The sequence below is a fragment of the Varanus komodoensis genome, unplaced genomic scaffold (assembly GCF_004798865.1).
Source record: "Varanus komodoensis strain SLA01 unplaced genomic scaffold, ASM479886v1 scaffold40, whole genome shotgun sequence".
NCBI classification, from domain to species: Eukaryota; Metazoa; Chordata; class Lepidosauria; order Squamata; family Varanidae; genus Varanus; species Varanus komodoensis.
In genome coordinates, this window is record NW_025335942.1 from 7,305,244 (window position 1) to 7,316,577 (window position 11,334).

Sequence of the window (11,334 nt, forward strand, 5' to 3'; positions counted from 1 at the left end):
GATTGAACAGTTTTTAAAAATGAGATTAAAATTGTAGGAAAATAATAGAGAGGGAAGAATGACGGAAACATTTTCCTCAAGAATGAACAGGAAATCGGTTTTTGCAATGTTGGGAAACTTTCAGAAGAGAACAGATTCAATTTAGACGAAAGGGAGGACAATTAACCAGCTAAGAATTCAGAGTAAGTGTACACAAATTGACCTGACTAGTAAAAACTCTAAAAGAAGCAATAGGGTTGAATCACTCCAGAACAGTAATATATTGTTACACAAAGAGAGTGATGCCTGAATCTATCACATCTCTCATCATGGGGCCAATTTAAGTAAGTTGGCTCTGTCATTAATTCCAAAAGTCAACAGCTAGGACAGATGAGATTAAAATATATGGCCTTTCTTATCCTGCACCATTTTAATCTGGACTATAATGGCACTGTCCACGAGAATTATTCCTCTGAAATCTAGCAGAAAGCAGGCAGTCCGTCTCTTCCACCAATTCCCTATATTTCTGTTTCTTAAAAATCACTGGCAAAATCTCTCCCTCCTACAAATGAGTGCCGACTTAAATTTGGGGGATTGGCCATTCCAAAAATAAGATGCCAAGGCAAACCAGAGTCTATAAAATATGAATGCCAAAGGCCTTACCTTTGATGATCTACTCTGAATACTTCCTTTTGGAGACATTATAGAACTAGGATCTGACAACTGGGAAAAGAGGCTTCCAATATTGCTAGCACTCTGCAGAATTAAGAACAAAACAGCCACATGAAAAGCTCTGACAAACTCCTTCTCTGCATGTCTATTGCCCCCAGCAACAGTCCCATAGATAAAGACTCACTGATGTGGGGCATTCTTGAGAACAGGGCAAATTCCAGCACTCAAGATGTTTTGGCCTGTAAGGCAGAGTAGCCAATTGTGAAGGATGATGGGAGCTGTAAGCTGAAGCATCTGGAAGGCTTCTGCTGGCAGAAGCTAGAACAAAAGTATGTTTCTGGGATTTGGCCAAAAAAACAAAGCCAACAAACTTGGGTCAGCATTCGTAGCTCATGTGGGCACAGGCTTCATCAAGGTATCAACTCAATTCAATTCTCAGTGTTTCACAGCCTGATTTTAATGAAATAAAACTTTTCTGATGAAACATTTTGATGAAGGAAGATCACGCATGCATTGAGAGGTGCGATCTTCTCTGTCACCCATATATGGGATCACTTGCTTTTTGGCAAACTTTGCTTCAGATTCAGTGTGTGAGATATTTTTTGTTCATGTTCATGGTCTGTCTCATCTTCGCCTTTTCCCTCACACTCTGTACTGAGCCCTCCTTCTTCCTCCAGGTTTAGGTTGAATATTGCTTTCAGCCTTGGCATTTCTTGCTAAGTGCTTTTCATAATGTCCAAGGAAAGGGCAATCTTGAAGGGAAAGTTCCAGTGATATGTGCAATCTAGCATCTCAACATTATTTTATAAAACACTATTTCCATCTCTTGAGCTTCTTCACATAGGTCTTAAAAGAACTGTAATCTATTACTTTCCACTCAAACTCTGTTATTTCTAACGGTTTTGCTGCATACATTGTTTTCCCTTTTAATGAGCATTTGTTAAAATAAACAGTGAAGTGTCTGGGTCTTCCTCCATTTGTTTTCCTACTAAAGCCCTGTGAGCTTGTTTTCTGCCAGTTGCAGCCCCAGTGATATTCAGAAATATGGCTGATAGCATATTAACCAGCTAATGGGTCTTACTCTTTTTGGAATCTTTGATCTCTTAGAGTGCATAATTCAGATGGTGACTTGGAAACCGAGATCGTCCGCATGATTCTGCAGAACTGTGACAGACATCTTGAATGTTGATATGGTAAATTAATATGGGACAAGAAACTCTTGTCTCTATTCAGCCCCAAATGAACGCAGCTGAACTTTCTGATATGGTGCAGTTCAGCAGTTTCATGATAGTGTTTCCCTGTGAAGTTGCTTTGTTACTGGATGGTGTGGTTATGCATAAGGACTGCCCTCTCTTACCCAGCAAGAATGAAATTAAGATCCCGTTTACACCCACAGGCCCCAACGTACCCCCCACACACCGCTTTCCTGGTGCTCCTGAGATGTCTGAACCATCCCATGTCTTTGCGTTATCACATTTTCTTACTGGCAGCTGGGATTGTTTGGGAGCAGAGTGGGATAAAGAGATTTGGGGAGGGGTGTGGAATGAATGGGCCAGCAGAACTGGGGAGAGGGGGAAAGTCTTCGTCTCCTGTGAAGCGGGTTTCTGCTGGCACTGTGATGGTGCCTCTGAACAGGCTCAAACCTCACCAGTGACGTGTACTCATGTCTTTTGGGCAGGTGACTTCTCCCCAGATAATAGCCATACTTCCTGTGGAATCCATTTTGAGGTGGTGTGCCGAAGAGTTTCTCAAATTGCCAAAAGTGCTCAGCAGGCCCAAAGCTCTCTCTTCCTAAAATTTAGTTTTGACCATAGCCACTTCTCTGGGGTCTTCCCACATGTGGCAAGCAGCCCCAGTATGGTTCTTTGAAAGAGAACACAGTGCTCAGCTTCCTGATCTTTGGTTTACATGATGGCCTCCACATTTTGAAAAGTGGTCACCTGTTCATCGGGAAGGACATCTTATTTTCAGTCCAGTGAATTCTTTTCCAATTTACCTTTGTATATGTATCAGCAGCAGACTGGTTTGGGCTAATTAGGCTGCTGGGTACTTCAACTAAACAGTGGGAGGAAAAAAATAAAGTGAGAATGAAGGCATCAACAACGGAGTTGATAATGAACATCAAAGCAGCATTCGGCAATTTATTTTCTAATCTGTTGAACTGAGTTTCCTACACTGAATTCCACGTTTGCTCTCTGAACTGTAGGTAATATCAAAGTCCTCGCTACTCTCGGCTGTGTGAGCCACTCTTTCTGTCCTGGCTACTCCTTTGCCCTTCCAAGCCAATCAAGATGAAAGGCTTGGACTTACAGATGTTACTGGGGTAAAGGAGGCCAGCCACTGGGGCTGTTAATACAGCCGACGTACTGTAAATGAGACTAAGAAGAGACGCTCTGTCTCCTTAATGAACCAGCTAATGAGAGAGAGCGAAAACACCACTCAGAGGAGGCTATTCCAAATGAAATCCATCTCCTCCCTCCTCAGCCAAACAGAGTTTGCTCCACCCTCAGGGAGGTACCCACCCCTTGTGAACCAGATGGCAGGAAGAGGATTGGACTTCAGATGATTGGACTTTTAAAATCATATCTCCCACCCCACCCCAGCCTGCTCAATAGTGTTGCCACCTGAACTAGTCATGGTCTGCTTCTCACCAACTGCTTGGCTCATCTCAGGGCTTGTCAGCCTTAATATTTCAGCCAAGAATTTTGACCCTTCCTCTGTTTTTACAATTCAGATTCAGAGTCTGCGGCCGTCACCTTGGAACACTGTACTTTGGGGGAAGCAGAACCAGCACTCACATTTCCATGTCCCAGCTTCTGCGCTTTCCTCCCCTGGTTACGTTCATAAACCCCAAATCGTGTCTTCAATTTTCCTACTGCACCATTCCTCAAGTCCCCCTACTGTTGGGATTCTTCTTTTGCTGACACTCATTTGGCTCGTTTTTGTGCTAAATTTGCTTGTCCCAAAGAGGCTTTTCCTTGAAAAGCAAACTGCAGGGGTTCTCAACATATACTTTTGAGTCTGCCATTATGAGTCTCCCTCTAATATGTAGAGGTCGGGCATTTGAGGAATTTTCACTATCTCACATGTACAGCAGCAACCAAATCAGTGTAACTATTGAGAAATATATCACATCAACATGATTTCAAAAATATTTTTGAGTATTGCATTTTCAAGGGGAAAAGGCATGCCAATAACCTGTTATGTCAATTAAAGTGCCCAAATCAACTTGCAACTGTTATATGAAAACTCCTTTAGGTGTGAAGAAAAAAAAAAGGTTCTTTACACATAATGTGAAGGGGCTGTCAAACTGTTTTCTGGCAGTGTAATGTTTTAGAAAGGGAGCTGCTTGGCTATTTATGAAAACAGAAATGCCCTTTTCCTGGGTTGTTCATTGTAACACATGGAACTGCAATCTTGGTTTGCTGAGGGAGAAGCATCTCCAGATCTTAAGCATAGTTTGTTGTTGGGTTCAGACTCCAGGTTGCTTCTTCGACAGGGTTTGTCACAACATACAAACAAACCACTCTTGGTGTAGGGCAGTGATGGCGAACCTTTTAGAGACCAAGTGCCCAAACTGCAACCCAAAACCCACTTATTTATCGCAAAGTGCCAACACTGCAATAAAACCTGAATATTGAGGTTTTAGTTCAGAAAAAACAACTCACAGCCAGTCCAAGAAAACACATATATATATATCCTTGGCAGCGCACTGGCTGGCCATGCAAAAGCTTGGGTGAGTCGCAGCTAATGAGTCGCAGCTCGTGACGGCATTGCCTGGCGCCGCTACTCCTTTCCGAGCATGCGCATGGCCCCTGTGTGCGCTGTTATCCAACACTCGGCTGCTGGGGCGATGCTGGGGCGACTGGGCTCACGTGCCAACAGAGAGGCTCTGTGTGCCTGCTGCAGCACACGTGCCGTAGGTTTGCCACCACTGGTGTAGGGCATTCCTGGGTTGTTTACAAAGCAGAAAAGAACTGGAAGAGCTGAGTTAGCAGGAGGTAGATGCCACTCCCCACTAACTGGGGGTTGTTTTACCCATAGTTGGTTATGATATGTGAACCAGCCACTAGCTACATTTTATGGCTCAAGATTCTCAGTCTTTTCAGGCTGCTGAAGGATTGTTTTCTCACCAAGCTAATACGAATGCTTCATTAAAGACACATAACCCATTTCCTCCTTCAGAAAGAAGCTCAGCGTAGTTTACAGCAATGAAATATGCACACAGTAAAACCAAATCTAGGAAGTGCACGAAAAAAGCACCCGAATTTTCACCTGTGTCGCTGATGACTTGCGGTGGCTGGAGAATGTCATCTGGGTGCGGCTTGCAGAGCCCATGGAATGGACCCAGCTCAAAGCATTCGTGCAGCAACTGGATATTCACCTCCGAGCACACGCTCATGAAGCCAACTGCCAGGCCACCGTCCTGCGACAGCAAAACAGGCAGCGTTTGAAAACCACGGAATCTCAGCAGCTCAAGACAGACACCTCTGGTTGCCCGACCTGATTTTCTGGGCTATCCCACATGACAGAGGGACAATTATCTGCCAAATAAAAAACCAGGAAGAGGAAAACTGATCCACCTACTCTTTGTTTCCTGGGATGGAATAAAGGTGGGATGGAAATAAACAAATAAGAATGAAGAGTGCAACCTGATGCAAACCCTGTGTGTCTGTCCTGTTCGAAGTGTCTTCCAAACAGGAACACACAAAGCTGCCTTACACAGAGATGAAACCCTGAAAAGGCAGGATGCCTGGCTTGGGGACTGGGATTCAACCTGTTCTGCTTGGGACTGAACTCACCCTGAAAGAGCAGGCACAAAGCTTGGGAGTGCTGCTGGAATCTACACTGTCCCTGGAGCGTCAGGTGGAAGGGAGGCTGAACAACAGTGCCTGTTCTGGAGCGAGGTGGCTTGGGGTAATGCTCTTAGGCTACTGCAATGCACTCTTGGAACACTCCTAGTTGCTTCAGCTGGCGCAAAACAGGGCAACTAGACGTGCATTAGTGGCCCACAGTTTTCCAGGCCCAGTTTAAGGTGTTGGTTGCAGACTTTAAAGCCATGGACAGCCCATCTCAGCACGAACATGCTTGGCTATTAAGATCAGCTCTTCTGAAGGCCGCCTCAGTCCTGCTTGCTGGACTCCAGGGAAAGGGTTTCTCCAGCGTTGCATCCAGACTGGGAAGTGCGCTCCCTTTGGAGTTGCAACTGGTACTCACAATTCAAGGGGATCAAGGCGCATCTTTTATCTCGATTCTTTTTCAACTGCCATGGTGATTTTTAAGGCTGCTTTTAAGGTTCCATCATGCTTTTATTATTTTCTGGACTTTTTTTTTTTTTGGTAAATCACCTAGACTGGCCTCAGTAAAGGCAGTATAAAAATGCAATTAATGAATAATAATAATAATTATTATTATTATTATAACATTTCTATGCCGCCCCTTGCCGAAACCTCGGGGCGGCTTACAACACGATAAAATACAATGAAATACAATAGCACATAATAAATTACCATTAAAATTGACTCAGAGCAGTGGTACTTTCTACACAGAATGCTCTTGTAGTTGTTCATTTATTTTAAAAGGAAGGGGAGCATATTTATTTGTGGGTGGGTGGGGGGACGTGTCCCCCCCCCCCGGCTCAGAAAAGATGATTTCCCCTTTAGAACAAACACGCTGCAAATTGATTTTGCCACCCAAAGGCATCCTCAAACCAATGTGCTCTACAAAGCAAAGATAAAAAGTCTCTTTAAGGAAGCTGCCTGCCTGTGACCCATGAAATTTACGGCCCCTGCTTTGCAGCTGAGCACGGCTCGAAATAATGTTCCTAGTTCTGGAACTGTCTGAAGGAGCAAATACAGCCATTCCATTGCAGTTTTCAGTGGGAGGAATGCGACTGCAGCCACTGTTTTAATTGTGCTCCCCACCTGTGGATTGGTTTGTCCACCGGCGTGATGCAAATAAGCAGAAAACCACCCGATTTGTGTATCAGTTCCACGTGCTTTTCCAGGAAGCACTTGGGCAGCTCCTGATCATTTCAATGGAACTTGTACAGCACAATTTCCTCCAGGATATTCGCTAGTGCAACGTGAAATATTCTCACTTGTCCCAAACTTACAATGTGCCACTGCACATTTCCACACAAAACAGCCCCAGTATGTGCAACAGGAATTGCTGCCAGTTGAATGTGCACAGAATTGCAGCCCGATCATTTTCGAGAAATTGAAATGGTGATTTTACATATCTTGGCTCAGTCTTCAATTCAAATGGAGACTGCAGTCAAGAAATTGGAAGAAGACTTGCATCTGGCCACACTCATTCCCACTTTCCCTCTTTTCTCTCTTGCCAAGTCAGACCATAAGCTCCGTCTGGATAGAGACTTTTTGCTTAGGTTACTCTATAAAATAAATGTGCATTGATGATAATGCAAGTCCTCCCAGTTATAGCCATCCCGAGATTTTAATTCCTTTGCCCAGTTATTTAATGTAGGAATGCTGGAATACCCAATTTAATATTCATGTTTATACTTGCCAAATAAAATTACATATTTGCTACAAATGTGTCATATGTATCTCCAACATCAGAATCTTCTTGGAATTATAGTACAATAAGCAGAGCATGGATGTTTAGCATGTAATTCTAAGCATCCTGCTGAAATATAAGTCCGTGCTAAATATGCTTAGAGTTGCTTAACAAGCAATGTGATTCAACTTTCAGATGAACAGGGCCGGTTTAGGATGCAAACTCATGCAATGCCAAGCTGGGCGTGCCATCATTTCAGTTAAAAAATAAACCAGGACTGGGAGGGAGGCAGATTTTGGCTGGGACCAAAACATGCTAGGGAGGGTTTTTAAGCATTCCTTCCAATCTCCCTGTGTGCAGGGAACACGACGCAAATTGTGCCTGGCTTGACTGCTATTTTTTTTAACAAATCTGACACGATTTTAAGCACAGCACTGCATTTAGTCTGGTACATAGAGCAGTCAAGGTGCAGGGGAAGGTGGGAGGAAACTTGTTTTAGCATCATATAAACTCTATTGTGTGATAGCATTAAGACAAAAATAGCCTTCCAAGTGGTGAAAGTTCTCCTCGTGGTACTAACCAATCTTTGGTCTAAAGAACCGGACTGACCCAGCTGTCATCCACACTTCAATAAAAAAATAAAAACACATATAGCTCTCCCCCTCATCTGATCATTTGTTTACTTAGCTGAACAAAGCCCGAGCTTTGCAGTTGCCTGGCTCCTCTGTAATGTTCGGCCGAAGGCTCAGCCGAAGCTGATTAAACAATCCATCTGCCATATGTGCAAAACGAAGTTGCCAGCTTCATTCTTTACAGGGCAAGCTGACATCCATCTATGCTCACATGGCAGCGCTTTGCCAATTTACAGCTGTGTTGGGGACCCTATGAAGGACTAACAGGGATTTTCTTGGGCTTGGATAGATAGCCGCTAAACAGAAATGCAATATTAATAAGATAAAAATTTAAACAAGTTTTTATTGTGCTAAACGGTTCATTGAAATCAAAGTGTAAGCAAACTACATGCCATTTAAATAAAGAATGGTTTTATACATGATCCATGCCAGTGTTTCTCTTTCGGACAGGAAAATATTCTCTGAATTTCAAATAAATAAACCTATTTATTCATCTTATAAATATTTATCTTGCCTCAGAAAGAGTGATCCTTTTGCCTTAAACACATTGTGATATTTTCCTGCTTTTTTGTGCAACTGTAGCAACCCCTTATCAGTTATGCCAATTTGTTACTAGTTATAGTGAGTGATAGTTAAATCGTTGCAGTAATTTCCTGGCAGCAGGCAAATCATTCAACATGAAAAAAGTCTCTCATCGAACCTTCTTCCCTGCACTTTACCTCATCCCGAGGAAAGTTTAAAAGAAGGATAATTTCCCTTAACAAAATCTGTCTTTGCCTCAGCTGCTACTGAAAACTAGCATGAGAAATTGGCCAGCGACTGCTTTCCAATGACAAGCACCATGTCTTCCACTGCCTCTCAAACCTCCATTGTGCTCAATAGGGTGTGCTTAGTTCAGCATGCACTCAACAGCAACAACAACAACCACAACCCTGGAATTCCTCTGAGACTGACCCAAGAAGATGGGCCAAAGCCCCAATGGAACTACTGACAAACAGAACAGCATTGCTCCACTGCTCACAATAAACGTTCCAAATCTGAACTGATAATTCCATTGCCTGAAGACATGACTTCCTAGTGCCATATTTTTGGTCTCACAGTGATATTCACTCAAGGAAAAATCCAGTATTTTTGTTAGCAGTGAACGGTGATGCAAGGGAAATGTGGCCAGCCCACGTCTTTACTCAAAGCACCCTAATTCACCGATGCAGCTGTCCTTGCAACCGCCCACTCCTCTAAATGCAGCGATGCGGTTCTCAGCGATTTTAGGGGGGAAAGCACATGAATTAATGCTTCTTTAAAAAGTAAGATCACAGATAACAATACAGGGCAGACGACAACTGAGCATGTGAGAAACTGACATTATTGTTCGTGAAAATGGCACCTACATGTGAAACTGGCAGGCCCCGATCCATCAATCCTGCATGTGGATAAATACTGCCTCATCCCTCGACCCACCCAAAGCAACAATTGTGAGAATTGGTGCACAAAGGAGGGGGCTGGGCCCACTAACCTCCCCCCCGCCCCCCCAAATCTGCATTTGTGTTGCTTCGGTTTTGGGTGTCAGTTGGTCAGCAGTTGCTTTTATTGTTGTTGTGCTTTTCACGTATTAGTTTTGTTCCTGTTTTATTTCTAAATTCTTTGGGCACGCTACCTTGAATGCAATTTTCTTAGTGGAAAGGCAGAGCGCAAATCTAATCAACTGGTTCCTATCTAGCTATTTTTTTCTTTGTGTGTTTGTGTTTCAGGTCCCAAACCTGCTGAGTATCTATTTAGACCCTAAATAGACTTTCCAGAAAAAGAAAAGGAAAATGTAATTTCTGTGCAAGGTATGGATGGGGACAGAGATGTTCATGCTTTATGGAGCACTTGAGAGCCTGTGCAGTTCAAAGGAGTCCTCAAACAAATCCTGCGGCAAAACCCCTTTCCTGATGTTAAAGTTAGGTCGCATGCCTGCTTGCCTTTCTGTACAATGGGCTGCTGCTATGACATTTGGGGTTCACCAGAGCGCCTATGCCTTGCCGTGGAGCCAGGGAACACCCCCCACCTTCTGCTCTGGACTCATGGAGTTGTGGGCCCAGGTGGTGCTCAAGACCAAACAGGCACGTGGCTTAGGCCCACAAGGCAAGGAGCCGCATGCCTTTGCAGCTTCGGGAAGCTAACCAGAAGAGGGGATGCCCATCTGCACAGGAGTGCTCCTCGTGAGAAAGAGTCCTTCACGAGTCGAGCCCTGCACACGAAGAGGATTTCTCAAAGGGCAAACCGAGAAGCCCTGGGCCAGAGAGGACTGCAGCAGCGCTTCATTGCCGTGCCTTGCTTCCCCCGGCCAGATCCTCTGTGCAGCTGCTGTGTCCACACCGGCCGGCTGGCCGGCCTTGGCTTCTGACCTCTCTCTGCTTTCTGCCCTTTGGGATGGACTTGCCTGACAGACGCCTGAGCCCGAACTAGCCCCCGCAACCACCCTCGAGGGAAATTTAACGGTTTCAGTGCTCTGCAGCACTGAAACAGCCGTTGTTCCCTGCCGCTAGTCAGAGCAAAGCCCTGGTGGTGACAGAGGTGCACACTTGGTTCCACTTGCCCCTGCAGGGGCCATTTCTCTTCCACAGATGCAATGGGCAGCATCCAGAGCTGCCACTGGGCTAGACCTCGTGGTGTAAACAAACACAAGCAAAGTGTCATTTTTGCTAACAAAACAAAGAGGGGGGGATAGCCAGTTATTGTCAAGCTTCAGTGGGAAATTACTGCTTTTATCTTTTGCCAAGCAAACACCAATGGTCATAGACTAGGTTTAGGCTATCAAAATGTCATTAATGATAGGATGATGGTAAAGTGAGATATTGCCCAATGGAAACGGGTTATTTATTACTGTTAATGCTCATCCCCCAACACTGGACCAGGGATGCATGCGGTATGAATCCAGGCTACTATTCTCCCAGCAGAGAGAGCAACCATTAAAAAAGTCCGAGCAGCAGTTCACAGCATAATGTGCTCCTTATCCGCATCACTCACCTCACAAACCACAGCAATGTTCTCTTCATCTTGCGCTTCTATCAGTTCAGCAAGGAAGTATTCTCCGTACGTTTGCTTCAGAGTATCATTGTGGCGTGCAAAGAGGGGGGCCAGATCATCATGGTCTTCCACCCTGCGGATGAAACAAATACCTTAAAAAAGATTTGGAAGTAATCCAGGCACTGAGATTTTTACTGTACAGAATGCAAGGCTGATAACAGCCATCCTTCCTCTAAGATGTTCCATGCATCCAATGGAATGCTTGAGAAAACCATTTATAAGATGCCTAACGAGCAGAGAATCTTGTGTTTAACATATCCTAACTGAATCATAAGATGGTTAGCAGAGATGCTAATTAACTGAACATTTACATTAAAAGAACTGGTTAATACTTCTCAATTAATAATGCACAGTTCTTTTTTCTTTTTCTTTTCTCCTCATTTAAAAAAATGTGATTTCAATTTGGCCTGGTTTAATAATTCCCTTCTAAAGCATCTTATTAGCATTTTAAACAATTTCTCTA

At 44.0% G+C, this 11,334-nt stretch overlaps 1 protein-coding gene across 2 annotated transcripts in view; it reads right to left on the reverse strand.

The window, feature by feature from the left end:
- CFAP61 (cilia and flagella associated protein 61) overlaps positions 1–11,334 on the reverse strand; it is an 80,788-nt gene that overhangs the window by 60,555 nt on the left and 8,899 nt on the right. For both annotated transcript variants that reach the window (XM_044443021.1, XM_044443022.1), the window contains 4 exons: positions 10,812–10,944; positions 4,927–5,077; positions 2,648–2,706; positions 643–735 (listed from right to left, as the gene is read on the reverse strand). In XM_044443021.1, the coding sequence (XP_044298956.1) occupies positions 643–735; positions 2,648–2,706; positions 4,927–5,077; positions 10,812–10,944 (436 nt within the window). The remainder of the gene's footprint in view (positions 1–642; positions 736–2,647; positions 2,707–4,926; positions 5,078–10,811; positions 10,945–11,334) is intronic.